The sequence below is a fragment of the Gymnodraco acuticeps genome, unplaced genomic scaffold (genome assembly GCF_902827175.1).
Source record: "Gymnodraco acuticeps unplaced genomic scaffold, fGymAcu1.1, whole genome shotgun sequence".
In the NCBI taxonomy this organism is placed as follows: domain Eukaryota; kingdom Metazoa; phylum Chordata; class Actinopteri; order Perciformes; family Bathydraconidae; genus Gymnodraco; species Gymnodraco acuticeps.
The window spans coordinates 450557-477901 of record NW_022992223.1 but is presented as its reverse complement, the minus strand read 5'-3'; the positions used below and the strand labels follow the sequence as shown (position 1 = coordinate 477901).

Genomic DNA, 27345 nt, shown 5'->3' with positions numbered 1-27345 from the left:
AGATATCATCTTAGAACTCTGTGATGGAGGTTTCCGATTGCTTAAAAATGATTGTGTTTTTCCCTCAAAAGGAATACTGGCCCAAAACAGTCGTTACCTTCCTCCAAATTCGACAGGTTACATCGCCTCCTCCTATGTAAAGTTCCTGGAGTCGGGGGGAGCGAGGGTTGTCCCTATCATGTAAGCATTTAACATTTATTTGTACATGTTTATCCTCCAAGAGCTTATGCAACTCCAATATTTTTTAAGAGAAACGTTTGACCTCCCGTTTTTATTTCTACAGGGCTAACCGGGAAGCAGAGGAGTATAAAAGACTGTTCAACTCAATTAATGGGTATAGTAATAGCAATATGATTATAATACATTTTGATTTGTTTGGGCTTTTCCCCATTCATTTATATTAAACTGTTTATTCCTCTATGAACACTTTTATAAAAAATTCTAAATGACTCACAGCTTATTAACCTTAACAATGTTTCCCATATATTTCCATACATAACTCCTCTGTCGACAGGGTCCTTCTCCCCGGTGGATCTTCGAACATTATGTCATCTGGTTATCAAAGAGCTTCAAAAATCTTTTATGAACTTGCTATTGAGGTAAAAAAAAAGAAACACAAATATTAGTACCTACGTTTAAGTGCGTAGATGTGTGATTATGCTGCACACACTTTGTGATTTTCCAGGCAAACAAGAGAGGCGACTACTTTCCGGTGTGGGGGACCTGTCTCGGATATGAGCAGCTGACTGTTTTGACGAGTGGAGAGAAACTACTGACACGTACCAATACAAGTGGCGTGTCATTACCCCTGCTCTTTACTAAAGGCACGGCGACTACAGCACATTATTAATGCTGTTCAACTTTCAGTGTCAGTAATTCAGTCTAGCCTCAGCTTTTTATTTCATTTAACCTTTTCTGCCATTCTTTAGTTTAACCCCTTTAAACATTTGGTGAAAATACATATTTTTCTGTATGTCCAAATTCATGAAAAAAGGTACAAAATGCCAAAAAAATAAATAATTGTATAGTATGTCAAATAAACTGAAATCCTATTGTAAACATAAAAAGCATGGAATGGTATGGTGGAAAACATTTTGAAAAGTCTACTATACTGTGATGAAAATATATGAATTCAAAACACAGTATATGGAAACAATTGTGTAAAAATAATATAAATGGATTTCTAAAAACATGACAAAGTTAGAAGTATAATATGTCAAAAACATATGGTAAAAGTCATGACGTCTCAAAATGTCGTAGTATATTATTGTTAGAAAAATATCACTCGACACCAGGTTGAGAATCAATGATCAGGTAACTAATTTATTCTTGCAAGAAGGAGCAGAGTTAAATCACATACAAAGGATATGGGTTAACTCACACACATGGGGTATGTTGCTCAAAGGAACAGCAAAAAACATCAGGCTTATATAGTCCAAAACACAGGAGATAACAACAAAGTCGTAAATCGAGGTGGCGCTAATATCAGCCGCGGGTGTCGGAAAGTCGGGTCATCTGCGATGGGTCATCTGTGACGTCTTCTGGAAAGAGTCACGTACTTCCTTCACGCTTCATAGAAATGAGATATTTAGGAGACAGCAAGTCTGTCTTCTCATAAATATCAACAACCTGAAATGCCCTGCCTCCTCCTATCACAAGAAGAGGCAGCTGCAAGGTCATACACAGTTCAGAGCCACACATGATATCAGTGCATTAAAACAACCCAAAGAGTAGAGAAAACAGTATTTCTCCAACAATTATGTTGGAATAATATCATGAATTTCAAAAATATGGAAAACAGTTCTAGTTTAGCCTGTCTCTAATATCATGAATTTGAGATATAGTATATGCAGTAGTATGTCTATTTTTTGGAAAACCATTTGATACAAATATTTATATCTATCTATATATGAATATCTCTTTTTCTTATACCCATTTCTAGAAGCAAAGCAGAGCCGGATGTTTAAAAGCTTTCCTGCTGAACTCATGGAAGCTCTGGCGTCCGAGCCACTGACGGAAAACTCTCACAAATGGAGTGTGTCATTGTTGGTACGCCACTTATAAGGAGAATACATTTTTAATGAGTGCAATACAAGGCAAGTTTATTTATATAGCACTTTTCAACACAAGGCAATTCAAAGTGCTTTACAAAAAATGAAAGACATTATGAAAAAGGCATTTAAAATCAGTCATTAAAAAGAAAAGCTAATAAAAGAAACATTAAAAGAAAAAATACATGGATAAAAGTTACAGTGCAGTCTAAGATATGAATAGTTCAATTAAAAGCAGCGACAAAAAGAAAAGTCTTCAGCCTGGATTTAAAAGTATTCAGAGTTGCAGCGGACCTGCAGGTTTCTGGGAGTTTGTTCCAGATATTTGGAGCATAATAACTGAACGCTGCTTTACCGTGTTTAGTTCTGACTCTGGGGACAGAAAGCTGACCAGTCCCTGAAGACCTGAGAGATCTGGATGGTTCATCATTTAGCAGGAGGTCAGAAATATATTTTGGGCCTAAACCATTCAGTGCTTTATAAACCAGCAGCAGTATTTTGAAATCTATTCTTTGACACACAGGAAGCCAGTGTAAAGACTTCAGAACTGGAGTGATGTGATCCACTTTCTTAGTGTTAGTGAGGACTCGAGCAGCAGCGTTCTGAATCAGCTGCAGCTTCCTAATAGATTTTTTAGTGAGACCTGTGAAGACACCATTGCAGTAGTCGAGTCTGCTGAAGATAAAAGCATGGACAAGTTTTTCCAAATCCTGCTGTGACATTAGTCTTTTAATCCTAGATATATTCTTTAGGTGATAGTAGGCTGATTTAGTAACAGTTTTAATGTGACTGTTGAAACTCAGGTCAGAGTCCATGACTACACCTAGATTTCTGGCTTTATCTGTTGTTTTGAACATTGCACACTGAAGCTCAGCGCTAACTTTTATACGTTCTGCCTTGGCTCCAAAAACCATTACCTCAGTTTTATCTTTGTTTAATTGGAGAAAGAGCTAAAAAACTGCTATATTGCTGTGTTTTGGTCAAATATGAGCCTTTTTGACTCCTTTGAGTCACTTCTCTAAAATAATAGAAAGCAGAGAAAGAGAAAGCAGGCTTTCATTTGATTGGGTACGTTGTGACTAACCTATATGTTTCTTTCAGTCTCATAACACAAATAAGGATCTGAAAAACTTTTACAAAGTTCTCTCTACCAATACGGATGGAGAAATAGAGTTTGTGTCAACCGTGGAAGGTAATAATAATGCAGCATCACTGTATTTGTGAAGTTAAACTTTTGTTGTTGCAATGTTGAGGTAGAATGAAGGAGTCTGGAACGTCGTTAGCCAAAGCACTGAGAGTTTATTGAACACAGTACAGCAATACGGCCGGGAGGTCACTTGGTTTCACACTCTCCTGTGCCTCCACCAAATCATCTCTCCCGAAAAGAACCACAGCACGCATCAACATGAGGAGAGGCGGGCTCACAGAAGCCCGCGTTTACCTAATCAATAGCAGATGGGAGACAATAATCTGCTTGTCTCACGAAATGCAGGCAGGCCTGGACCCTTCCCCCACAGGATAGGGGGAGAAGCTTTTGACCTGTGACCTCAACCTACAGAGGAGTTTTTGACTGATACCACAAACAGATGTTTGTAGTATCACAGATTCTAAGAAACAATAAGAAACTCTATAATCAAGATCAGATTAAAATATTCTCTTACAGTATTGGTGCACGTTTACTGCAAAAGAGAACTTTTGTATTTAATACTTTCTCTATTCCCTTACCTCTCGGCAGCATACGATTACCCGATCTATGGGACACAGTGGCACCCGGAGAAGAATGCATTTGAATGGAGGAGGCCTTGTATTTCCCATGCTCCATCAGCAGTGATGAACACATTCTACATGGCTCAATTCTTTGTCAATGAAGGTATGAACATTATGTTTTGTTTTTTTAATTACATCATCTTGATTCTGTACTCTGATTGTGTTGTCTCTACTTACAGCAAGAAAGAACTTTCACACATTTGAATCCGAGGAGGAAGAGAGGAGTGCGCTGATTTATAATTACAACCCGGTTCACTCTCCCCCGAACAGTGGCTTTGAGCAGAAGTACATTTTCTGATGTTTGTGTGCGTGGTGCTTTTCCTTTGTGTCATCTGGATCATTTTTTTTAAAAAATGTATTGCTTTTTATTAATTCTACCGTGTTGTGTAATGTTTATTTATACTGTTCATGCTCACTTCTTGTAGCACTTCGGGATTTGAAATCAAATATGAAGTGCTTTATAAATGGAACCCATTATTATTATTATTATTATCATTGAATTGATTGATTTAGCATTTGCTGCTCATTCCATTGAATTGAGTGTGCTTCAAATATTCTTATTTGAAATATCATTAAATATTGTGTAACAAAAATGGTCACAAACAAATGTCATTGTAAAGTATGTCACAAAAAATCATAAAAGGTAACAGTGTGTTCACATTTATGAAAAGATTCACAGTTGATTAAGTCAATACATATTAAAAAGTTCAAATATAGTAGGTCCAAATCTATGAAAACAAGTCATTGTAGTATTTGTAAAAAAATATAAACATAATGACTCATGACATATATTTTGAAAATATTGATTTGAAGAACATGAAAAAACTTGTTGTATAGTAAGTGTAAAAAAAAGTAAAATGCGTAAATATTAATGAATTAAAAGATTATGGAAATGAAGTAATAATAAATGATGTGGAACATTTAAAAATAGTATAGTATGTTAGTAGTTATATTCATACCCCTTTCGTCACATTAGTATGCATAAAAAGTGACAGGTGGACACGCCCCAAATTATGCAAATGAGCTAAGTCCCGCCTCCCATTCTTCGAGATCCTTTGATGTGAGGGGGGTACAATTATGCAAATGAGCTAAGCCCCGCCTCCCATTGTTTGAGATCCTTTGATGTGCGTGTTATCAGATAGGTGTGAAAAGTCCCCTGCCTTTGTTGTTTAGTTCTTTGATGTATTGATTAAGATAGTCTCTTTGAAGTTATGTTGTCTGGCCCCTGTCCCCTCACACCCCTTTGTAGTCTAGTCCTTTGATGTGTGTTATAACAGGTAGGTGTGGAAAGCCCCCCTGTGTAGTCCCTTTGTTGTGTTGATTAAGCCAGTCTCTTTGAAGTTATGTTGTATGGCCCCTGCCCCTCAGAGTTGAATAATTAGCCTTTGATGTTTGCCCTTTGATGTGAGGTGTTATAACAGGCAGGTGTGATTTCACACTGGTGTGTTATAAGCCTTTGATGTTAATCTAGGTGTCTCTTTGAAGTTATGCGTGAGACTGTCTACCCGCCCCCTCCCAGCCTCTCCCCCTTTTCTCCACCCCTTCCTGTGGCTATGACGCAGGCAAATAGTATTTCTAGATGAAGATAGAAATACACTCAAACTAAATTAAAAAAGACAGGCAATTCCACTTACCAAGTTACCTTTCAAAAAAGAAAAATGCCAAGAGACGCCTCGATAAGGGTTTAACCAGCGAGAGGGCTGTGTGACAACTTACCGCCATCCGTCCGGAGCGCCAGTCAAGAAACTAATGCAGCATCTGTGGAGGGTTCAGACGCCTACAGCCGAAAGATCTGTGCACAAACTTATCTTGTGCCCTCTTTTGGTCATGTGCGCGTTCATGTGTATTGGAGGAGGGGCTCTGTGAGGAAGTGGCAGATTTTCCCCCTGGTTTGACTGCAAAAGACCTACCCCCTACCCTTAAGAACAATTTACACACACACACACGATGGAGTTGGCCATTTGATGGGAGTTTTAGAGATAAGCTTGGGATGTTAATCTATATGTTGATTAAGACACTCTCTGTGAGGTGAGAAGTGAGGGGATGGAGTTAGTTTTAAAAAAAGAAATAAGCTCAAACTAAATAAAACAGCCATTATTTTTCACTCACTAAGTGACGTTATTGTCCTCTCTAGATTTGATTCAGGGTTTGTTTTAAATGATTTGTGCTTGCTAGGGATGTTTATTTTTAAGTTTTTGTGAAACTGTTAACTACAAGGAAGTATCTGTTTTGCAAAGAGGGTATTCATATTCATTTAAAAATATCTTATTTAGGTTTTAATAGTGATACCTAAGGATATTCTCTTTAGTTGTATGGATTGTGAACTAATGTGTAATTACTTTATTAACTATAAGAAAAGTCTCTCTGAAGAGGGAAATAATAAAATATCCTATTACCCCATGATCTTTGTCTTTTTTATATTTACTTTACACCACTATAAGGAAACCCAATATGAAGTTGTGTGAGGTTGTATTAGGGGTAATATTAGAATTTTGCTGTATCCATAAAAGAGAAGTTTTCTTAAAATGTGTTTCTGCTCCATTCACTCCAAGGCGGCTCCAGCTTTTTACAGAGGGCTCTGCCTCCCACTCAACATAACAAGTCCCGCCCTCCTCACCAGATCATTTAAAAGTAAGGGGATGGAAATAGATGAAAAAAGAAATACGCTCAAACTAAATAACAAGCCAGTCATTTTCCCTCGCCAAGTCACCTTTCAAAAAAGAAAAATGGCCAAGAGACGCCTCGATATGGGTTTAATCAGTGAGACGCCTGTGATAACTTACCGCAATCCGTCCGGAGCGCCAATCAAGAAACGAATGCAGTATCTGGGCCGGGTTCAGACGCCTCCAGCCGAAGAACTTCATGAAGAATGGACTCTGAAAAATGGCGATGTTTGGGGTTATGTATTCAACTATATGGCGAATGAACTGCATTTCTACAATCTGAAGAATGGAGAAACGTATGGACCCCGTAGTGTTAAAGCGACACTGACCTCAACAGATTGGGCTGTGTTAACTCTGGCGTCCTCCAGAGATCTCCACGCAACCACTGTATCGGAAGAAGTAGTGCATCAAGAAACCGGCGTGGAACCAGCGGTGTACAAGATATTTGCAAAGAAAAGCAAAGAAACGCAGACAGCATGCGAGATCAAAGAAGAGTTTACACCGCTGCCCCTCAAGGTGGAGGAAGAAGAAGGAGATATTTCCCCGCCGCCAGAAGTGAGAAGAGTCCTGACAAGCACCGTCTGGGAAACTAAAAGCGGACCATCGGGGCGATGGTATTACCGCGCAAGCCGTATGGTGACGCTGGGGAAGGACCCCTCTGATGATTTTGTTTTGGAGTATTTCAACTCTACATGCGGGGTTTTTCAGACATCCTTGCGTGTGCCTCTGACTGCTTGGCTGAAAATGATTGATGGAAAAGCTACAAAGCTTAAAGAACTTTTTAAACAGAGTCAGACATCGATCGACATTATACTGGTGAAAAAGACTCACTTTTGCAGAGGACTCCGCCTCCCAATCAACATAACAAGTCACACCCTCCTCACCAGATCATTTAAAACTAAGGACCCCTCAAAGAAAAGCAGTGTGTTTTCTACCTATGTAAAAAGAGCGTCGGGTTGTCTTACGAAAATGTGTTATCTCTGTATCAAGATGATGTGTTTAAAAATAAATTTTGTGAAAAATACCAACTGTGTGAGAGACGTCATAAAGACACTCATTTTAACCACAGTGTTTGTTCTCTACAAATGTTTTAAGATTGTTACAAAATGTAAAAAATAAAAAGGTCTGGAGACAAAATTAATTCAGGTGACTCTGTCTTTATTAGGAAAACAAAAATATAATACAAATGGTTTAGGGGGTAAATGTAACCATCTTGGACTTAATAGTCTAACAAAAATACTTTGTCTGAATACATTATTTTTTTTTAAACGCACTTTTTGAAATAATGTATTTATTATTTCAGTGGAACAATCCAGTTTTTGTTAACATCAATGCTTTTTTGTCTTTTCTTGTGTTACTAAGATACTTTTAGACACACTTTGACGTATGCAACACTTGTTCAGTTAAACAAGGTTTTTTCTTTTCTGATAACCTTACATATTTTAGTTATTTTCTGCTACCAAGATACTTTAAGATACACCTTGATGTACGCAACACTTAACAAAAGGGTATAATATGAAGTACTTGGTAAGGAAGGGGTTTTTTCTTTAAGGGGTGCAAAACTTTAGAACAGGGTCAAATATTCATTAATTTGTAATGAATTGAGTTTTCTTTCTATTGATTTTCAACATACTATTTGTACACAATGACTTTTCCGTATTTCTGACAAACTATACTTTTTTGACTTTTTCCGTAAAATCTTGACAAACTATTACTTATTCTTAAATGTGGACCTATTGCTGCTTGGTTGGAGATGAGATGAAAAAGCTACAACGCTTTTTTTTAAACTCTCAATTCTATAAATGACTCCCCCCATTCAACGCAATAAGCCCCACCTTCCACTCAGCAAATCATCTAAAACGAAGGACCCCACTAAGATGACCGTTGTAAACTAGCCAAGGATCTGAGAAAAACCAAGACTCCCCCCGCGAGTTGCAGCCAGGAACAGACTCCTGGACTACCACCATCATCACTACCATTTTGGACACCCGAATCTTGCAATACTACTGCTGCTGATTTTGCTCCTTGGGCCAAAACGTCTCTGTTTATGGACACAGTAAAATCGGTGTTGGTTGATATTGTGGAGAGGGTGATACATCGGTACAGAGAAGAAATATGCAACGAGTGCCGAGTCAGTCACCCCGGCCAGAGGCAACACGATTTTCTGAATGACATGCCCGATTTTTTCTTCAGAAACAATTACAACGCGTTAATGAAAAGACTCTGGCTCACCGACTTCATTACTGAGATCGACCAGACTCTTATTGATAAAGACATTTTCACGGATGATTGGAGGATCCAAGGCGCTTCGGAGGCTTTTCTTCACAATCTCAAAAATTGCAGACGCCTCAAGGAGAGACTTGAAAAGATCCATGCCGAGTTGGATGGAGAAGAAGAAGAAGAAGACTAACAACGAGCAGTTGACTGAAGCCAGGGACTTGTTCGATACAGTGACTTTTTTCTTTAAGTAAAATAAAAATGGGAAACTACTATGCAAAATGCTCTGTATATATTGATCATAATGTAGTCAATACCCTTTTAATAAGTGTGGTGATGAGGACGATTGAAAACAGAACGAGTAGTGACCCCTGTGTAAAAAGAATGGCTGAAGTTTGTAAACTGGAAGACATTCTGGATATCGTTCATTCTGGCAGTTCTATTCCGGGTCATTGGGAAACGATTGTAAACGAAACATTTAAAGTGGTCCTGGAATCTTCATTTTCCGAAACATTCTGTAACATTATCTCAGAAATGAAACAAACATCAAAAGTGTATCATGTGCTCTCATTGTATGCTCTGTTTGTAGATGTAATGCATCTTTGTGTCGAAAACAGCATACACATGAATATTCTGACTGAAGTGAAAAAACTCCATCACGATATCTCCAGTCATATGGGGAATTCTAAGCTGGAGACGGTCCTGGGGATGTTACAATCAGTATAACTATTGATTTTGTGTGTGAAAAAATAAAAAAGTGTTTTTTACATTTAAAAACTGTTGTCTTCATTATAGCAAGGGGAGCGTGTCTGATACATGTGTATTACAGTCCTTCTTTTTGTGTTTTTCAGTGTTTTCTGTGTGTCTGTACACACAAAGCACAAATCATTTAAAACAAACCCTGAATCAAATTCAGAGAGGACCATTAAGAGTCAGATGCTTGACGAAATCTACTAAAACAAAGTACTTCATTATCTACTTTTTCAGCTTTTATACACAAAAGTGTATCTTTCAGTAACGTTTCTCAGAGAATTTAAGCATAAATCTGTCAAAATGTTCAAAACAGCCTTGTTTCACTGAAATAGCCTCAACATCACAAACTGCCATTAAGAGTCAGAATCCTAATTAAATCTACTAAAACAAAGTACTTCATGGTAGTGGTCAGCTTTTTAAAAGAAAAGTGTATCTTTCAGTAACTTTTTGAGAGAATTAAGCATAAATCTGTCAAATGTTCAAAACTGCCTTGTTTAACTGAAATAGCCTCAAAATCACAAACTGCCATTAAGAGTCAGATGCTTTACGAAATCTAATAAAAACAGAGTACTTTCTACAGATGACTCCTCCCACTCAACGCAATAAGTCCCACCCCACTTAGCAAATCATATAAAACTAAGGACCCCACTAAGACGACCGTTTAAAACTAGCTATGAATCTGAGAAAAACCAAGTCTGATGTAGCCTCCCCTTATTATCACCAGGATAACGGATATGGGCTTAATGACTGGATGTTACAAAGTAGGGGAGAGGATGTTCCCGAAGAAGAGCCCTCCTCTATATCATATCCATGTAAGGTCTTTAGGACAAAAGAGGACCATGATAACATGACATATGAAGAATATCTTTCTTTAAAAGAGGGTATTATAGATAACCTTTATAGAAACAGTATATCTCATACCACTCGCCAAGATCGCAAATGACAATTAGCAGAAAAGAAAAGAAAAAGTAAAGAAAAACGAAGAAAAATGAAAATGAAAAGGAGAAGAAAAATGAAAAGCAAACGCAGAATGCGAATGAAAAGAAAAGGGACAATAGGACGGAAAACCAAAAAGACAAAACGAAGGAAGGTGAAAAGAAAAAGGAACAAAGTGAAGAAATTTAAACTAGAGGATGCTGATGGTGTTGTAGAGCCATTACCGGATCATAATAATCTTATAGATCATCTACCACTAACCGACTGCTGCGAATGTGTTAGCAAATACCAAAAGCAATGGCAGAGCTTTGCTTCAATATAATGAGAGAAAAAGCACGATACTATGGAATTGCCAAAATTGGTGACAGTGCCAGAACATGCATTAAAAGACTGTTGGAGGATCTCTATTCTTGTATCGGTTGTCATTACATCGAAGGATACGCCAAAACGTGTGACGACATAGACAAAGCTTTTGAAGACAATTATATGGTACCTGTCCTTACAGCTAAACAAATCCTATGCCAGGTATTCAACAGACCACAAGAAGCACAAGAAGCCCCAGAAAGGATTACATTCAGAGCTAATAATGGTGAAACCGAAGAAGAAGCAAAGCAGATTATAATCGTTGCGGGTGAAAGGATAGAGAATTTGCATGTGATGTTAATGCATTTATCTGATATAAAAAATGCATTTGTATACTTTCAAGAGACTCCTAAACATCTACTTGGGCAATGTGAATTGAACGATAAACCGATCACTGTCAATGAAACGCGGAGAGAAGCAGCAATGCAAATCGTTAAGTCTATTACCTTGTATGCACTACGACATTAACTTGGTAAAATGTAATGTGTTTTTTATGAAAATGTGTTGAATGTTGTGTTTTCAATTAAACAACCATTACAAAATGAAATGTGTTTTATTTTTTGCTTTCATATATAGTAATAGTATTGTAAACGAAACATTTAAAGTGTATCATGTGCTCTCATTGTATGCTCTGTTTTTTGACACTTTAAATGTTTCGTTTACAATTCTGCGTTTGCTTTTCATTTTTCTTTTCCTTTTCATTTTAGAAGTGTAGAGCGTGTAAAGCGGATGACATTGCTTCAGTGTGTGAGCTGATGATGTTGGAGGAGTTTAAAAACTGTGTACCGGAGCGTACGGTAGTCTATCTGAATGAGCAGAAAGTGACTACCCTTCAGCAGGCTGCCACTCTGGCAGACGAGTTTGCGCTGATACACAAGAGCATTTTCTTTCAGCAGGACACTTATAATAGAGCTCCTGACAATTATGTTCCCTGTGCCAGTGTTCCATTGTTAGGTCCCAGGATAGACAGAGCTTGTTATTTTTGTCTTGACCCAGGTCATATGATAGCAGACTGTGCAGCTTGGAAGCGAGAGCGGGCAGCAGGTGACAAGCACCCAAAAGGGGTGGGCTTGATTAAAACAGTGTGTCCTAGTAGGCAGGCCACTGTTAAAATGGGCCCTGATGAGTGTTTTAAGCCATTCATCTCCACTGCTTTTGTCTCTCTGTCAGGGAAGGTGGAGGATCAGCGGCAGGTTACTATGTTACGAGACAGTGGTGGCTCACAGTCGTTCATTCTTGCGAGTGCCCTGCCCTTGAGTAATGAGTCTGCCTGTGATGCGAATATGGTGGTAAGAGGTATTGAAATGGGTTTTGTGCCTGCACCTCTTCACAATGTCCATGTCCAGTCTGAACTGGCTACTGGTTACTTTCCAGTTGCTGTGCTCCCCAAATTTCCTGTGGATGGGGAACGTAACAATTAGACAGACATATTTGCATGTCCTCACTAAGCATTATTACATATTAATTTAATATCAAACAAATCAAAATGGCCAATTATCCCAAAATGTTGCTGCTAATATAATCATATGCTTGTCAACTTTAACTGATCAAAAATAAATTCTGAAAAAATACTTGAATTATCTATGAAATTGCAATATTGTCCCTCAGTTTGTTTCAACCCCGTCACGCTATACCATTTACCCTCCTATTAAAATAATGGATCAGTCCATGTGTGATCTGCATTGAGGGAATTACATCACAAAAGTGTCAATTTCTTCTCTTACCTATATTTCAGGTTTTGTATTTTCAGATTAAGATTGACAAGCTCAACATTTCAATTTATAATTAAGTACACAAATGACATCACCCATCTCTTCAGAGAGCTGAAGGTGACCTGTGCAGCAACACATTTCAATCAATATTTGTCAATACTAAAAGCTGCTAGATTGTGCTGCTGTGATGGAATATGTAAGGAGAATAAGAACATACCATGTGGTCCAGCTGGAGTTTCATCTGCCTCCTGATCCCTGCCTCTGTCCCTCTTTCTGACACTTCATCTTTATTCCTCACATACATTTCTTCTTCTTGACTAATGTCTTCATCTCCTCCTCCTGCTCTGACCCTCCTGGTCTCTTCATCTCCTCCTCTTCCTCCTGCTCTGACCCTCCTGGTCTCTTCAGTGAACTCTCTTTTCCTTTTCCTCTATCTGTTCGTCCTGATCACTTCTCATATGTCTTTGTGTTGTTGTTGAATCACTCCTATACTCTGGCCTGCAAGAGTCTACTTGTGAAAAGCACTGGTACAAATGCTTGTATAACTTTACGCGTTAGGGCCATGTAGCCTAGCTAATATGTAGCATATCATATAACATCAGAAAGTATTGATCAAGCGCACACAGGCAGCTGTGTTTGGATCCAGTTTTTACAGTAAAGGATGTATCCTGGTTTCATTGATCTGGCCTCATTGCTGTGATGTGTAGTTTACGTGGATTTAATAGTAGGCTACCGCGTAGTTTAGCAAAGTGATCGATCTCCCAGCTAACGCTGTCTGCGTAGTATTTTGTAACGTAACGCCCCAAACAGCGCCCGTCTGTTAAATGCTATCGATTCAAACGGCAGCGTTTTATTAATATTTAGTTTCAAGCTCTCGTCCTTAGTAAAAACAAAACTAGTGGAAAGGGAAATGCTCCCAGGGGAAGCTGATCCATAGGTGCTGGGACAGCTCCTTCCCTCTCTGTCTGTGTGAACGCCGCTCCGCAGTTTAATGCAGGGCCGTAGCTGCGTTTTTAACGGGCCTAAAATTATATTTAAAATGATTCACTTTTAACTAATGTAATGCTTGTTTTGTTGCTTGCGAAGCTTGTGGAAATAGTGTAGGTTTGTTTTAGTACAGTTTTAGGGAAACAAAAGTTAGGGGGGCAGCTGGGGGGGCAAGGCTCTACAGTGGGGGGGCAGCTGCCCCCCCGTAGATCCGCCCCTGGCTACAACATATCAGTACTGTAGGCCTATATTACAGACATCTTTTAATTAAGCCTCCAGTATTGAAAATTACACAAAGGACTTGTCAGTACTTGCTAAATGAAGGTGACTAAATCAATAACGTTAAAGTGGTTGTTTATAACGTTTTTATTGCAGGGCTACAAATTATCCTTCTGAAGTAAGACGGTTGAAAAATGATTCCAATGTTAGTTGCTGAACTGACGACGAAACACAGGCAGCTAACAAGCAGCAATAGAGTTAAGGTTACCGGCATCATTTAATAACATGCTTAATAAAGTCCAACTAAATAAATGAGATGTTACAGGTGCATACATACCTTTTATCTTTTGAGCGTTTCTCTTCTTCTTCTTTCCTTTTCTTTCTAAACTGGGCACCTGATGAATTGGGCCTTTTTTTCTCCATCACCGTAGGTATATATGTGTATCAGGGTTTCCGTTAGCCGGTAATTACCGGTTTTTAGCTGGTAAAATTTATTAAAAACCGGTAAATTCAAAACCTGCCGGTCAAAATGTCTGGTAATAATTAGGAAGGCTCCGATAGATCGGCCACCGGTCATTATCGGCCGATATTCACTCTTAATAGTTTGATCGGTGCTCTATATAAAGAACGATCAGGAGAGCTGGATCTGATCGATATGGACATAAACGCGAGTGAAGTATAACCGGACACGCGAGAGAGAGAGATCAGATCAGCTGCTGAGTCAGACCGAGACACGCAGCTCTGCATAATCACCTGAAGCCCCGCCCACTGTTTAGCGAGCTGCATGAGAAACTGACGGGCTGTCAGGAGAGAGAGAGAGGGAGAGGGGAAAAGAGATGATCCGTTTCTCCCGTGTTATTATTCAAAGTTAATGTAAACTTTTGAATAATGTACGTTATCTAGGCTACTACAAGTAGTTTGTTTGAATGTAATAATTATGTTGTTTGTTGTTTGTGGAATCATTTATTGAAAAATTGATCTGAATTGTTCGATCTGTTACGATTATAGACTGAAGCAATATAAAAATGAGCCCCGTGAACTGAGTTTTAAACTGAAGCATATCTGCTCATAGTCCGGTAATTACCTGCTAACGGAAACTCTGCTACACAACTCTTACTATTATTATTGAAATATGACCGGTAAGTTTCAAATTTGTCCGGTAAAATAAATGTTGCCCGGACATTTGACCGGCGAGAAAAAATCCTAGCGGAAACCCTGATGTGTATGTATATATATTATACATATGCACACATTAAGACATAAATAAAAGCACAACAATCAATATATACAACAGTCACTTCAATATCTTTGAGAAATGTACATTAGTGCAAGACTGTCCATAGCAGCGTAAAAAGTGTCTGGTGCTGGATTTGGGTGTCTGAGTGTGTGTGGGGTTAGAGTCCAGGTCAAGTGAGAGGAAGAGGGGGAGAGAGGGAAGAGAGGGGACAGGGAGGGAAGAGAGTTCAGCCTCCTGACAGCCTGGTGGAAAGAACTGTTCTTTAGTCGGGTGGTGCTGGACCTCAGGCTGCAGAACCTTCTACCTGAAGGAGAGTGGAGGAAGAAGCAGTGTCCTCCACAGTCAAAAGAAAACAACTCAAGGACAGAGAAGATATGAAGGCTGTGCTCTTTATCAGTTACTGTGTTATGCAAGTACACGAACATGAACCTTACCCTGCGTAAACACGCCCTGCACACAGACACGTTATGAACTCTAAACTTAGCACCACTCTCAGCTTGGCTCAGCTGCTCGCCTGAGGCTCAGACAAACTGCCTACAGTGGATATTCACCAGGAGTATGTCTATGGAGTGTTTTGTGTTTTTTGGGATCTTGACCTTCCTGTTGACGACAAACAGAGCAGGTGAGTGAGGCGTTTAGGCACTACCATATTAATTATGATGGTTCTATGATCAAATCTAGAAGCAACTAAAATCACACAAACACTATCACACATTCTTCCCCCAGTGGCAACAATGTGCTGTTGGGTTTCACTGGTCACCAAGCCAATCATTTGCTTTAGTTTTTATGAACGATATGCTGACCTATCATACTCTGATCTTTAGACTTGTGGTCTAGAATGATGGTGTTTTTCTATTTGAATAAAGGTTTTAAAAAGAAAAACAACTCTTACAATCAAAATGTAAGGAAGTGAAACCATTCAATGTTCATGTTGTCTTAACTGGAATCTTGTCCAACCTGACAGAACACAATCCTACACACACATACTGTACACACCTACACGCACACACACCTACACACACACTGAATGCTTTCAGTTTGAATTTCCTTTTATTTTTCTAACTTTTTAATATTTTGTTTATTTTCATACATTTTCTTATCAAAACCGCATTAATACGTTTTACAGTGTTTCAAGTCAATTAAAAAATGTTTTAAATTCATTAACATGTTATATATTGCTCGCAGATAACACACAGTTATACATATAAGTTAAAGCAAGGACTCATCAATCTCAAATGTCCTCATCTTTGCTACTAGAGATAAGTGTTTTTAATTTATATGCTTAAAAAAGTGAATATTGAGGCTTTAAAAAGGCCTACTGTCCCTGAACTGGACCTTGATAGATGTTTCTTCCCTGGATGTTTTTACAGATGCTTTGGACTGTCTTTTGGGGGAGAGCTGCGTCTTACCGTGCAGTTTTCAGCCTGGTGCCGAAGTGATCGTCCACTGGATTCAGTTAGCTGACTCTCCAGCCCACTCCTACTACCACGACCAGGACCAGCTCGGCCACCAGAACCCTCGTTTCAGCGGCAGAACCTCGCTGTTCAAGAACCAAATCTCCGGAGGAAATGCCTCGCTCCTACTCTCAGGGGTGAAGGTTGAGGATGAAGGCAGATATAAGTGTTACACCAGCACCGTCGATCACAATAAAGAGACCATCATCCACCTAAATGCATACGGTATGAGAAAAACTACAAATATCAGAATGTTAACATAAAACATCAAATTATCAATACAGAACTGCACAGAATTGGAGAAACATAACAGACGTTTTTCCTATTAATGTTCGTGAGTCAAATAAAATCAGCTTGCATGTGGTTGGTAAGTTTTATATTTTTTAGATGATAGTGTATGACCCTTAATGAGGAACTAAATACATGTTTTTAGGTACAGTTATTATAATAATATATCATTTATGGGGGCATTTTTTCAGCAGAATGAGTACTGTTGCTTAAAGTTAGTCTAGATCAGCGATAGGAGCACAATACAAACACAGCGCACTAGCATAAAAGCTCAAGTTATGCTGTGAAGGACACTTTGTCTTCAGTTCAGTCATTTGAGTTTGACAGAAACTGCTGAGCTGAGAACACACTTTTAAAGCAGCATGTAAACCTATAAATATATATAGATAAACATACACAAGGCTTAACATGCTTTACAGAGTAAATGCAGGCTGTGTGTGATACAGTTAGTTTTCCTCTGCTCTCAGCTACAGCATACAAACACCTGGCTGATTGAGTTTCACTCCCACAAGAACAGATTCATTCAAGGTTGTGAGAATAAGGTCATCCAGCAGATAATGAAAATCAAACTAGTGCAACAGTTTTGTAAGAAAAGCACGGCGCTGATATGCAAAAAACACAATGAAAGCAAAATAAAGGGACATTTGAGAGAGAGAAATGTATTCAAATAGTTATCAAATCTTGGTAGTTTACCCCCATGTATCCACCACACTAGTTTATCTTATCCTAAATGAATGCATGTGCAAATAACCGTAATAAACATTTTATTAAATATATCTATATATTATAGTGTTTAAAAAGAAAAAATCATGATGCAATGCATTTCAGATTCGTTTTGAAGAAAGTTGGTTATTGGCTGGAGCAGTGACTCCATGGAAAAACACCTCAGGCTTTTTGAATGACTTTTTATAAACCATAAAATGACTCTTTGTCCCCAGTATAAGGCAATACAAATATCTGTGTGTGACCGGTATTGATTGGTCGGCTTGTTAGCTCAAGGGTGAATACTAGATAAAGGCACTTTAAGATGTTTAATATAGCTATTTAATTCCCTCAAATGTATTAGTGAAATATTTTAAGGAATGACATATAGTTTTGCTTTAAAAACGTTTTGATAGTGCAAATTACAGTTAACCCTTTAACTGCCAGACCAAGAAAAAAGCTATGGAAAAATTATTTGTTTGCATTTTTTTATCAAATGGGCCACAAATAACCACAAACCATTTTAATTTTTTTGACTGACCACACAGGTTTTTATGAGCCTCTACCAACTGGTCAAGCTGGCCTTTTATGGTAAAAGTGCATTTTCAACAATACAGTACAGTATTTGTATGCATCAAACTCAAATAAAACACAAACTCAAATACATTTGTTTATTTTATGGAAAATTAGCAATATATACAATCAGATGTATTCATAAAAGATAATAAATTATAATTGTAAACAATTTTTTTTGGAAAAAAGTCATGTTAAGTCTTGCTCATCTTACTGTATATGCTGAATTGGCCTAACAAGAAACCACTGGCCTAACAGCAAATGTCTATATCCTGTGTTGGCCTAACATGCTCATCTGTGTGCAACTTTGGGCTGAATGCCATGCATGAAAGGTGCTATATACATTATTGTCACTCTTTCATTCTGAAACTCATAAGGCAGTTTAGACTAGATTTAGTAATATTACCATGAATCTAGCTATTTATTTACCATATTTTATTGGAAAACATCTCTGAAACTCTGAAAAAGTCATATTGCTAGTTTACCATAAAAGGCCAATTCGACCGATTGGTTGAACATATTTTCCAAAAAATAATTACACCCTTGTTAAAACTTTTTTTTTTTTGTTTTGTTCATCAAGTTATCTAAATATGTTCAGTAAGTGCTCTGACAGTAAAATATGTCAAAAAGGATATGGTTACCTTACAAAAGTTGACCAAAAAGAGTGATTTCTTCAGCAGTGATCTTTTAGCATTCCAACTTCCTCAGTGGAAGCTAGCTGAAGGGCTTTCTGTTCGAACCACAGTGACATCTAGAGGTTGTTTTGTGCATAACATGTCAACCAAAGGGTAGAGCTGGCTGAATCAGATGGAGTTACACATTTTATTTATTTTTTCAACAAGATATCAAGACACAAAATGTGCTCTACCAAATGGTGGCGCTGGCAGTTAAAGGGTTAATCATGAAAACGTCAACCTTCGTAATAAGAGATACAAATGGAAGGAGTGGTTTTATATTGAAGTAGTTTAACATTAAAGATAATCAGGTTTCCTACAACACCAATTATTTTTCAGCTCCGGTCCGTAAAGTGGAACTTCAGCAGGACGGAAAAAGGATCACCTGCAGCTCAGAGGGGGTCTACCCTAAGCCGGCGATCAGCTGGTCCACGGACCCCCCGTCTAACCAGAACCTGCCGGAAAACATCAAAGTGCAGCAGATTGGACAGCTTTATAACATCCTCAGTTATTTTACCTCAGTTCCTGATGTGGAGTACAACTGCACCGTCAGCACAGGCATAAACAAGATGGCAGCCACTTTGTTTAAACAAAGTAAGTGTTGCTAAAGAGACTACATTGGGAAAACAAAGTTAGATAAGGAAACAACTTTTTTTTAATTAACATTATATTGTTGTCTTCTTTTCAGCTTCTCTTAGTGGATCCAGCGCAGAAACAACAATGCGCTGTACCTCTTCAAAGAGTACTCCAACAGGCATCATCTGGAGGTTCAACCACAGTCAGATCATCGTGAGTGATGGGTCAGTGATGGAGGAGTGGAGGCAGCAGGTGAAGAGTGTGTCTACGTCCGGAGACCTCACACTGAAGGATTTATCGACAGATCACGATGGGATCTACACCTGTGAGCTCCGTAATGCTGAAGGGACATACGTGACCAACACCTTCCTGAGGATAGAGCACAGTCAAGGTAAGGATGCACGAGGTGTATTTGATAACCAAAAACTGTTATCACATGTACAGTAAGTGTAAATAGTGGGTGTTGTTTGGAGGTTATGAAAATGAAATTACTCACTCATGAAATCATGAACCATCAGAGTTAACACTCCTGCTGCGATCTGCAAAACAAATAAAATATAGAAAAGATAAATAAGATAAGTTATTATGGTGAGGGAAGTTGAGAAAAAATGCTCTTAGGTCAATTTTTGCATTTAATATAATTCAATTGCTTCCTGGTAAGACATGGTTTGTCATTGATGCAGTTTTAAATAATTGTATTTAGTTTAAGTTTCTACATTTGAATAACTGTAGGTGGTGCTTTATTATTATACTTGGTGATTGTTAAAAATGATTTTTAAATACATTTGAAAACACATCAATCTTACTTTTTCCAATCCATACATTTTGATATGAGACATTGCACTTTGATACAAATGTAAGAATTGTTTTTGTATTCAGTTTCAGGTCTGACCGGTGGAGGGATTGCAGGCATAGTTGTTGCTGTGTTAGCTGTTTTGGTTGCAGTCCTGGTGGTTCTCCTCATAACACGAAAAAAACAAACAAAGGTAAATAATAGTTCTGCCTACACAAATGTACCTTTTGTGTTTGTGTAGTTTGTTCTAATTGTCATTTATTTTTGGATTAAGAGAGAGAGAGAAAAGGAAAATTATTGAATAACATGGTCAAATAAAGTTGAAATCTATTGTAATTGTAATAGTTCCACTGTGTGCTTATCTTATCTGCTCTTTTGTTTTATTTAACTTAGCAGAAAATGAAAGTAATGGAAAGGGCAAAACACCAGAAGAAGAAATATCACTAATCCAATCTAGCTTGAAACCAGAATGATATATCTGTTGTTCCATTGATTAAGCATTATATGAAGAATATGCATGCGTCAAAGAAATGATAGTGACTCAATCAAATTGACCTTGTGTTTTCTGTGATAGTGTTTGCCCCATGCACAAGTTATTTATAATAAAAGAATAAATGGGAGCTTGATGTGTTTTCAGGACTGAATTCTGTTCCATTTTGTTTGCAGGAAACATCATCAAGTCAAGTGATATAAAATAAATACTTGGAAAAGAAAGCAGCACTACAAACCACAGCTCTGGTGAAAATGACTGACTGAACAACATGTTTGCACTTTATAAGTTACACATAAACAGAGCTGGAGAAACTACACTGGGAATTGAAGAACTTAAGAGCACTTTGATGGACTAAGATGTCTTCCAATAACTACGACCTTTGGATCTTTGATTTGGAGCCAACATCTTTATCGACGCTGACAAACGAGGACATTGTGACTGAGACTCTGCTACACTTTCGCTGCAGCTATTAGTTTGTGAGACTTTGGATTTTAAAGACATGCATGCTGCCTCTATCTCACGCATACTTGCCAACCCTCCCGATTTTCGCGGGAGACTCCCGATTTCATTGCCCTCTCCCGTTTTCCTCCCGGGGTCATATTTCTCCCGCATTTCTCCCGATTTCTGACAAAATCAGATTTACTCAGGACTGTTTCCACTCAGACTTTAATACAGCTACACTATTGTTTGGTTTCCATGGTAGCGCGTCTCTTTAGCAGTACGCGCAACTGAACATCTGAGAGGGTGAGGAAAATAGTAACAGAACAAGAATCGACAACTCCACCCTCTGCTCACTCCTTTCCAGCCCACACATATGCTCCATCAAGACAGTGCATTTACAACTACAATAAGCATGTTAATGTTAATCTAATATTAACATGCTTAATGTATTAGATTAACACCGCGGTGGTTTTGAAATGCTCCCGATTTCTGAGGTCTCAAGGTTGGCAAGTATGATCTCACGTCAATGCTTAAACAAAACGGTTATGAAGAAGTCATCTGTTTATAAAAACAAGCACAAAAACAGAACTACGATGTTTTTTATCATCTCAAAATAATTGCTGGGTTAACCAAGTTTTTTGATTGTCGTTCTAAAGAATATTTTTAATACAAATAATTGTTTGTGTGTGTCCATGGGGCTTATTAATGACTGCCTTGTGTTGTAAAGGTTTGTTTTATAAAAATATATTTATTGTAATCTGGGGGAATATCTGTCTTTTATTTAACTTACAAAATGTTTAAGGTTGATGGCAGTGATTTTTTTTATTCATTGGAGTTTAAAAAGATAATATTGTTTAGTATCACCACCTGTTACCGCCCATTACAGGAAGGACGGGTTTATTTCCAATAAATGGATCTGTTTCATTTTACTCGTCATCATCAGGTGAGTCAGTGAGTCACCGCTTTCAGGGTGGAAATGTGTTGGTCCATTCATGGTCAGCACAATCTGGTTTTTATTCATAACGAAACAAATGAAAGCAGAAATATCTATTCCATATCTCTCCTAAAAATTATTGTTCAATAGTTTGTTTATGTCAAAATAACTGCTAAACTGATCACACTCCCATCAGCCTCAACCATACTTAGGAACAAATATTGAAAATATTAACAGTAGTCATAAATATAATTGAGTAATGACTATTTTCACAAAGATATAAAGAATGTTAACAATAAAATGAAAGATCAGTCATTTATAGCACCAAGGCTGTTGCCATGCTAATGTATGGACGGCAACAAAGGGGACATTTTTTGGGGGCAGTAACAAGGGTACATAAATGCACATAAAGAGTCTAGGTGGAAAGCTTACTTTCTGTCTCTGTCAACGGGTGTTGTGTCTGATGCTCAGGTGACTAGTTGTACATTTACAATCCTTCAGTTTCAGATCTGGATAAGAACCAACTATTGCAACACTCTGCTATCATCAGCTGGCAAAACCAAAACTTACAAGAGTCAGATTCACAAAAGAGAAAACAACGCCACACCTTGCTGCTTTTCACTCGATACCTGTGAGTTTTAGAAATTATATTAACAGATTACTGCCTTTTTAAAGCCTATTTATTTGGAATCTACCAACCGTGAGCCTGATCGCTGCTTGACATCCTCTTATTCTGCCTCCTTAACTTGTCTATCTTTGAGTATCATTGAGTGACCGCACCCTTCATGAAAAACTTTAAAGGTCTTAAGGTAAGTTATTATCTTATGGCTTTTCTTCACAGCGTTTGCTGTTAATGTTTTAATCAACTAAATGTTTTGCTTATTTTATTTTTTATTCTCAGTGCCTACATTTTTTTCATAAAACCAGTCAGGCCAGTTTCACGGTATTAAAGGAGTGTCATTTAGAGCTGAAATAATTTTAGTTTCAGGACAGTATACACTTTCCTCTGAGGGAGTTTAACATGAGTGGACGAGGATGAAATGTGTCGTGTTTCTGGGGGTTCTGACCTTTCTGCAGAGTCTTGCCAGAGGAGGTGAGTGAAGTGTTCACTGCTTGTTTTATTCCAGTCTGAAACACAAATAAAAGGCATGTTTGAACTCTGTTGAATACATTGTCATGTTACCTTCGGCACAGGAATTTATGATGACCAAAAATCCTTAAAGACATGAGCTTGTCTTTGCGCACCATCATTCAATTGTTGAATAAATGATCTATTTATGCTGCTAACTTGTTGCTATTGCTGCATGAACTAAACATTTCAGTATTAAGATTCAGTGTGATAATCAGTTGTTATCACTGATAACTTAAATGTATTGTAGATTGGTTAAATGTAAATTAATTAAACTAAATTAAAACATGAGGAAGAAGGAATACAGAAAATGAATCCAAGTTCATTTCGAGTTAAAAACAGTCAAGTAAAAATTTTACAAATAAACATGGTATCTACTAGTAATTCAGATAGTTTGTTATATTAGTCAGATACATTTTCAACATTGTGCAATTCAGACATAATAAAAAGCCTAGTCATGATTTAGTTTTTACTCAATCAATAACCTCCACACAACACACACACCCACACAACCACACACACACAATAACACACACACGAACACACACACACACACACACACACTCACACACACCCACAAGCTTAGCACATTCCGTGGGTTAACAATGTGCAGCAAGTAAGAGCCTGTATTTCAACCTTCAGCATGCTTATCATTCCTGTGTGTGTGTGTGCGTGCGTGTGTGTGTGTTTGTTGTGTGTGGTGTGTGTGTGTTGTGTGTGTGTGTGTGTGTGTGTGATATGGTGTGTGTGTGTGTGTGTGTGTGTGTGTGTGTGACATTAATTATTACAACTTGTAGATTATTACTAATAAAGGAATATAATATAAATTCATTAATATCTTGTGAAACGGCTTTTACTTTCATCCTCTATCTTCCGCTAAAAGCTTCTTTTATTTAGTATTCTTAGCAATGTCACTTTTATGTTTGTTTTTAATGCAGGTCACCTTAGAGGTTCCTACAGGTCTACAAAATGTTCGTCTACAGGCAATATTCAGTTACGTTAGTGAATCTAACTAAACAAAAACATGAATAATCCGATGACATTTTGGCTGAACTATTTGATGCATGTCCTTCTTCACCAGTTGTTGCAGAGGAAGGAGGTATCCTGTGTTTTCAATGAGAGCTGCATTTTACAACCGTGCATCTTTGAGGTTAATCCCGGGGATTTGGTGGGTCATCCACTGGAATCAGGTTCAACAGGATACACTCAAGTCCACTCTTTTTATAACCGCAAAAATGACCAATTTGAGTACCAGGACCCACGCTTCAAAGGCAGGACGGCACTGTTCAGGATCTGATTTTTGGAGGAAACGTGTCGCTGAAACTGGAAAGAGTGGAGATTCCAGATGAAGGCACATACAGATGCTACGCCACATTGAAGGAGGCAGCTCTCATCATGAGGCACACATAAAACTAAAAGTGGACGGTATGAAAACATTATTTTGAGTGCATCATATGTTTTTAGTGCAATTGTTCTCTCCATTTTCGTTTGTTTAAGTCACGCCATTTTTAGAAAGAATAAAGTACATTTTGACGGTGTTGTCACGGCCTTCATTCGTCTCTTGTCTTACAATCTTATGGGAAACCTTACAATGTTCATTGCAAATCAGCCATGAATATATATTTAACCATTCTATAGAAAAAACTGAAATAAAAGGCCTGTTTAAATCCTTTATCCATTTCATTTTTTACCCGACGTTTAATTAGCAAATTATTTTCTTTTTAAAAATGTCAGTCCATCTTGTTTAACTGCTGTCAAATACAATGGACCTGCTTGGAAAAATCCATATTGACATAAGAAAGAGAAACGTTTTAAAAATATGCTTTTGTGGAAATAAATAAGCGTATGTCACCCCTTTAAGGTGACTTCACCTATAAAGAAATTACACATAAAGAAAAATCCTTTTTTTGAACGTCTTTTTTGTTCTTTCTTCCAGCTCCAGTTCTTAAAGTGGACATTCAGCAAGCAGAAAATAAGACCACCTGCAGCTCAGAGGGAATCTACCCTGAGCCTCAGCTCACCTGGTCCATTGACCCCCCGCCCAACGAGAACCCTCCACAACAAAACCACGGTCCCTCAGACTGAGCAGAAGCTGTATAATTCAGCAGTTCTCTGAACGTCAAAGTTACTGATGTGACCTACAACTGCAACCGTCAGCACGCGCAGAAACAAAGATGGCAGCCACTTTGTTTAAGGCAAAGTAAGTGTTGCTAAAGAGACTACATTGGGAAAAACAAAGTTACAGTAAGGAAAAAACATTTGTTATTGTATACTGTTGTCTCATTTCAGCTTCTCTTAGTGGTTCCAGCAAAGAAACAACAATGCGCTGCACCTCTTCAAAGAGTACTCCAACAGGCCTCATCTGGAGGTTCAACCACAGTCAGATCATCGTGAGTGATGGGTCAGTGATGGAGGAGTGGAGGCAGAAGGTGAAGAGTGTGTCTACGTCCGGAGACCTCACACTGAAGGATTTATCAACAGATAACGATGGGATCTACATCTGTGAGCTCCGTAATGCTGAGGGGACATATGTGACCAACACCTTCCTGAGGATAGAGCACAGTCAAGGTAAGATATCCCAAGTCAGGAAGTCTTAGTGTGTGAGGAAGAACTTAACAAAAACACACACCGGTTTTTGAAATTTCTAGCTCCAAAATGGTGGAATATCAGGAATGCAGGAAACATACTTATCAAATGTTTTTAAATAAGGAATAGAAAGAAGTTGCAATCAACTTAAGATAGTGAACAAATTAGAATAAGACAGAATAGTACATTTGAAATGTTCTTGCAAATTTTAAGCATAACATATACTCTTTTCTCTTTCAGGGAATGTATCCAATCTAATATACATAGTGATTATACCCATTGCTATTGCAGTAGCTGTTGGTATGCTGATCTACTGTGAAAAGAAAAAAGGTGAAATCACATTCTGCATTCGAGTTTTATCCTTTTAATTTTGATAAAGATTAGTTGTATAAATCAGCAATTTAGTTTAAGGCTTCAAACACCCATTTCCTTGGAGTTAAATGTACATGGGTACATACCTCTATAGATGAAGAGAAAATAAACAAAACAAGTGATAATTATAATGAATAGTCACTATTGTTATCAATTGCAGCAATTTGACTTCAATTCATAAAAATAAAGACTATTTGCTTTTTCTAAAAACGATATTTTTTTTCCAGTATGTTTCTGGAGCAGCAAAGAACCTGGAGAATCAGGAAGAACCAGAAGAACTGAATGTTATGAATACAAATTAAGACTAGCAGTAAAAACAAAAAACAGCTCAAGACAAAACAATCCTCTCCACAAAGGATTCATTTGGATGTGCTTCTGGTTTTGTGAACCACCACCTTTTTGTCCTCCAGTTTCTATCCAATATGTTTTCAAAGCTCTGCACTACAATATGCTTTTCTGGAAGGACTCCGGTTATGAAGTAGAGCAAGTTAGTCTTACTGATGTCCTTAGACTAGAAACGGTAAAGAAGAAGTTGTAAAAATAGACTCACAGAGGATGTCGGACTACAATAGAAGTGTGTCTGCTCTGTAAAAAGCAGACACATTTTTATATATGCAGGAAGGTAGTTAACTATGGTGCTAACATATTGAAATTAAGGCATTGTGACTGTATACACTTTAGCAGCTAAAATGGCTTTAAAATGACATAAAAGGCCCTGAGATTGTGATGTTTCAATTAGCTTCTCACTGTTGCAATGGGGTTAAACTTGTTTATGCTTTTTTTGTGTTAATATTCCAACCTCCATGAGATTATGTATGTATTTGGGTGGTTTTGTTGAAGTGTTAAACTGTGGTACTGCTTGTGAAGTTTTATTATTGTTTTTTTGGTTTCAACTTGTATATAATATTTGCTCGGAATTATTCCCTCTTGTCTCCGTTGAATTTATTGGTAAAAGTAATGTTTTGTGTGATGGGTTCAAACCTCATATATGGCAACTATTTAAAAGATAAGAAACAATACATTTAACATGTATGGAGTGATATGAAGGAAAATCCAGAATCCCCCTCTGCAAAAACCTTTGACTATAATGTGTCAACAAAATAAAACAAGAATTTCGAACCTGAATTTATCCAATGTTCACATTTCTGTTACGGTAATGTATGCATATTAGCACTAATTAATGAGAACATGTTATGTAAGTAACCAGGTAGGAAGTTTTATGGTGATATCTATTAGTTATCTTTTTTACCCTATTCACTGGGTGTATAAGGGTTATTAGATCTCCTTATGACATGTTGTAGCCTCCATCTTTTCCTACATTATGGCTGAAAAATACTAATCTCTTATTTTCTCTTGAAACTGTAAAACCACATTTTAAACCGGATTATAAAACATGCCGTACTTCATTAAACAGTTAAGCCCCAT

The 27345-nt window shown here is 37.8% G+C and overlaps 2 protein-coding genes and 1 long non-coding RNA gene across 10 annotated transcripts in view; all 3 read left to right on the top strand.

The window, feature by feature from the left end:
* Nucleotides 1–4603, top strand: part of LOC117539777 (gamma-glutamyl hydrolase-like) — a 34756-nt gene extending 30153 nt beyond the window's left edge. For 4 of the 5 annotated variants that reach the window (XM_034206084.1, XM_034206083.1, XM_034206086.1 and 1 more), the window contains 8 exons: nucleotides 72–180; nucleotides 284–334; nucleotides 515–599; nucleotides 686–824; nucleotides 1943–2049; nucleotides 3153–3243; nucleotides 3787–3921; nucleotides 3998–4603. In XM_034206084.1, coding sequence (XP_034061975.1) covers nucleotides 72–180; nucleotides 284–334; nucleotides 515–599; nucleotides 686–824; nucleotides 1943–2049; nucleotides 3153–3243; nucleotides 3787–3921; nucleotides 3998–4116 — 836 coding nt within the window. In that variant the 3' untranslated portion in view covers nucleotides 4117–4603. The remainder of the gene's footprint in view (nucleotides 1–71; nucleotides 181–283; nucleotides 335–514; nucleotides 600–685; nucleotides 825–1942; nucleotides 2050–3152; nucleotides 3244–3786; nucleotides 3922–3997) is intronic. The other variant, XM_034206087.1, reaches the window with a different exon arrangement.
* Nucleotides 4604–15383: 10780 nt separating this feature from the next.
* Nucleotides 15384–27045, top strand: hhla2b.2 (HERV-H LTR-associating 2b, tandem duplicate 2). Of its 2 annotated transcripts, none has more exons than XM_034206070.1 (6): nucleotides 15384–15527; nucleotides 16276–16584; nucleotides 18936–19190; nucleotides 19285–19563; nucleotides 25789–25878; nucleotides 26148–27045. In XM_034206070.1, the coding sequence occupies exons 1-6, from the start codon at nucleotides 15464–15466 to the stop codon at nucleotides 26456–26458; spliced, it is 1308 nt and encodes a 435-aa protein (XP_034061961.1). In that variant the 5' UTR covers nucleotides 15384–15463; the 3' UTR covers nucleotides 26459–27045. The 2 variants fall into 2 exon arrangements, with proteins under 2 accessions (XP_034061961.1, XP_034061962.1); XM_034206071.1 differs by lacking the exons at nucleotides 25789–25878; nucleotides 26148–27045 and adding exons at nucleotides 20052–20158; nucleotides 20632–20747.
* On the top strand, nucleotides 22408–25174 carry LOC117539772. Of its 3 annotated transcripts, none has more exons than XR_004568069.1 (4): nucleotides 22408–22642; nucleotides 22735–22926; nucleotides 24044–24387; nucleotides 24899–25174. It is a non-coding gene; the product is annotated as an uncharacterized LOC117539772 (long non-coding RNA). The 3 variants fall into 3 exon arrangements; XR_004568070.1 differs by having other exon boundaries at nucleotides 22409–22642; nucleotides 22816–22926; XR_004568068.1 differs by having other exon boundaries at nucleotides 22409–22926; nucleotides 24899–25173.
* Nucleotides 27046–27345: the final 300 nt, after the last annotated feature.

Coding starts and splice junctions, on each gene's coding strand:
- hhla2b.2 (XM_034206070.1), top strand. CDS start 15,464: ATGTCTATGGAGTGTTTTGTGTTTTTTGGGATCTTGACCTTCCTGTTG. Junction 16,585..18,935: donor CATCCACCTAAATGCATACG/GTATGAGAAAAA, acceptor ATTATTTTTCAG/CTCCGGTCCGTAAAGTGGAA. Junction 19,191..19,284: donor AGCCACTTTGTTTAAACAAA/GTAAGTGTTGCT, acceptor TCTTCTTTTCAG/CTTCTCTTAGTGGATCCAGC.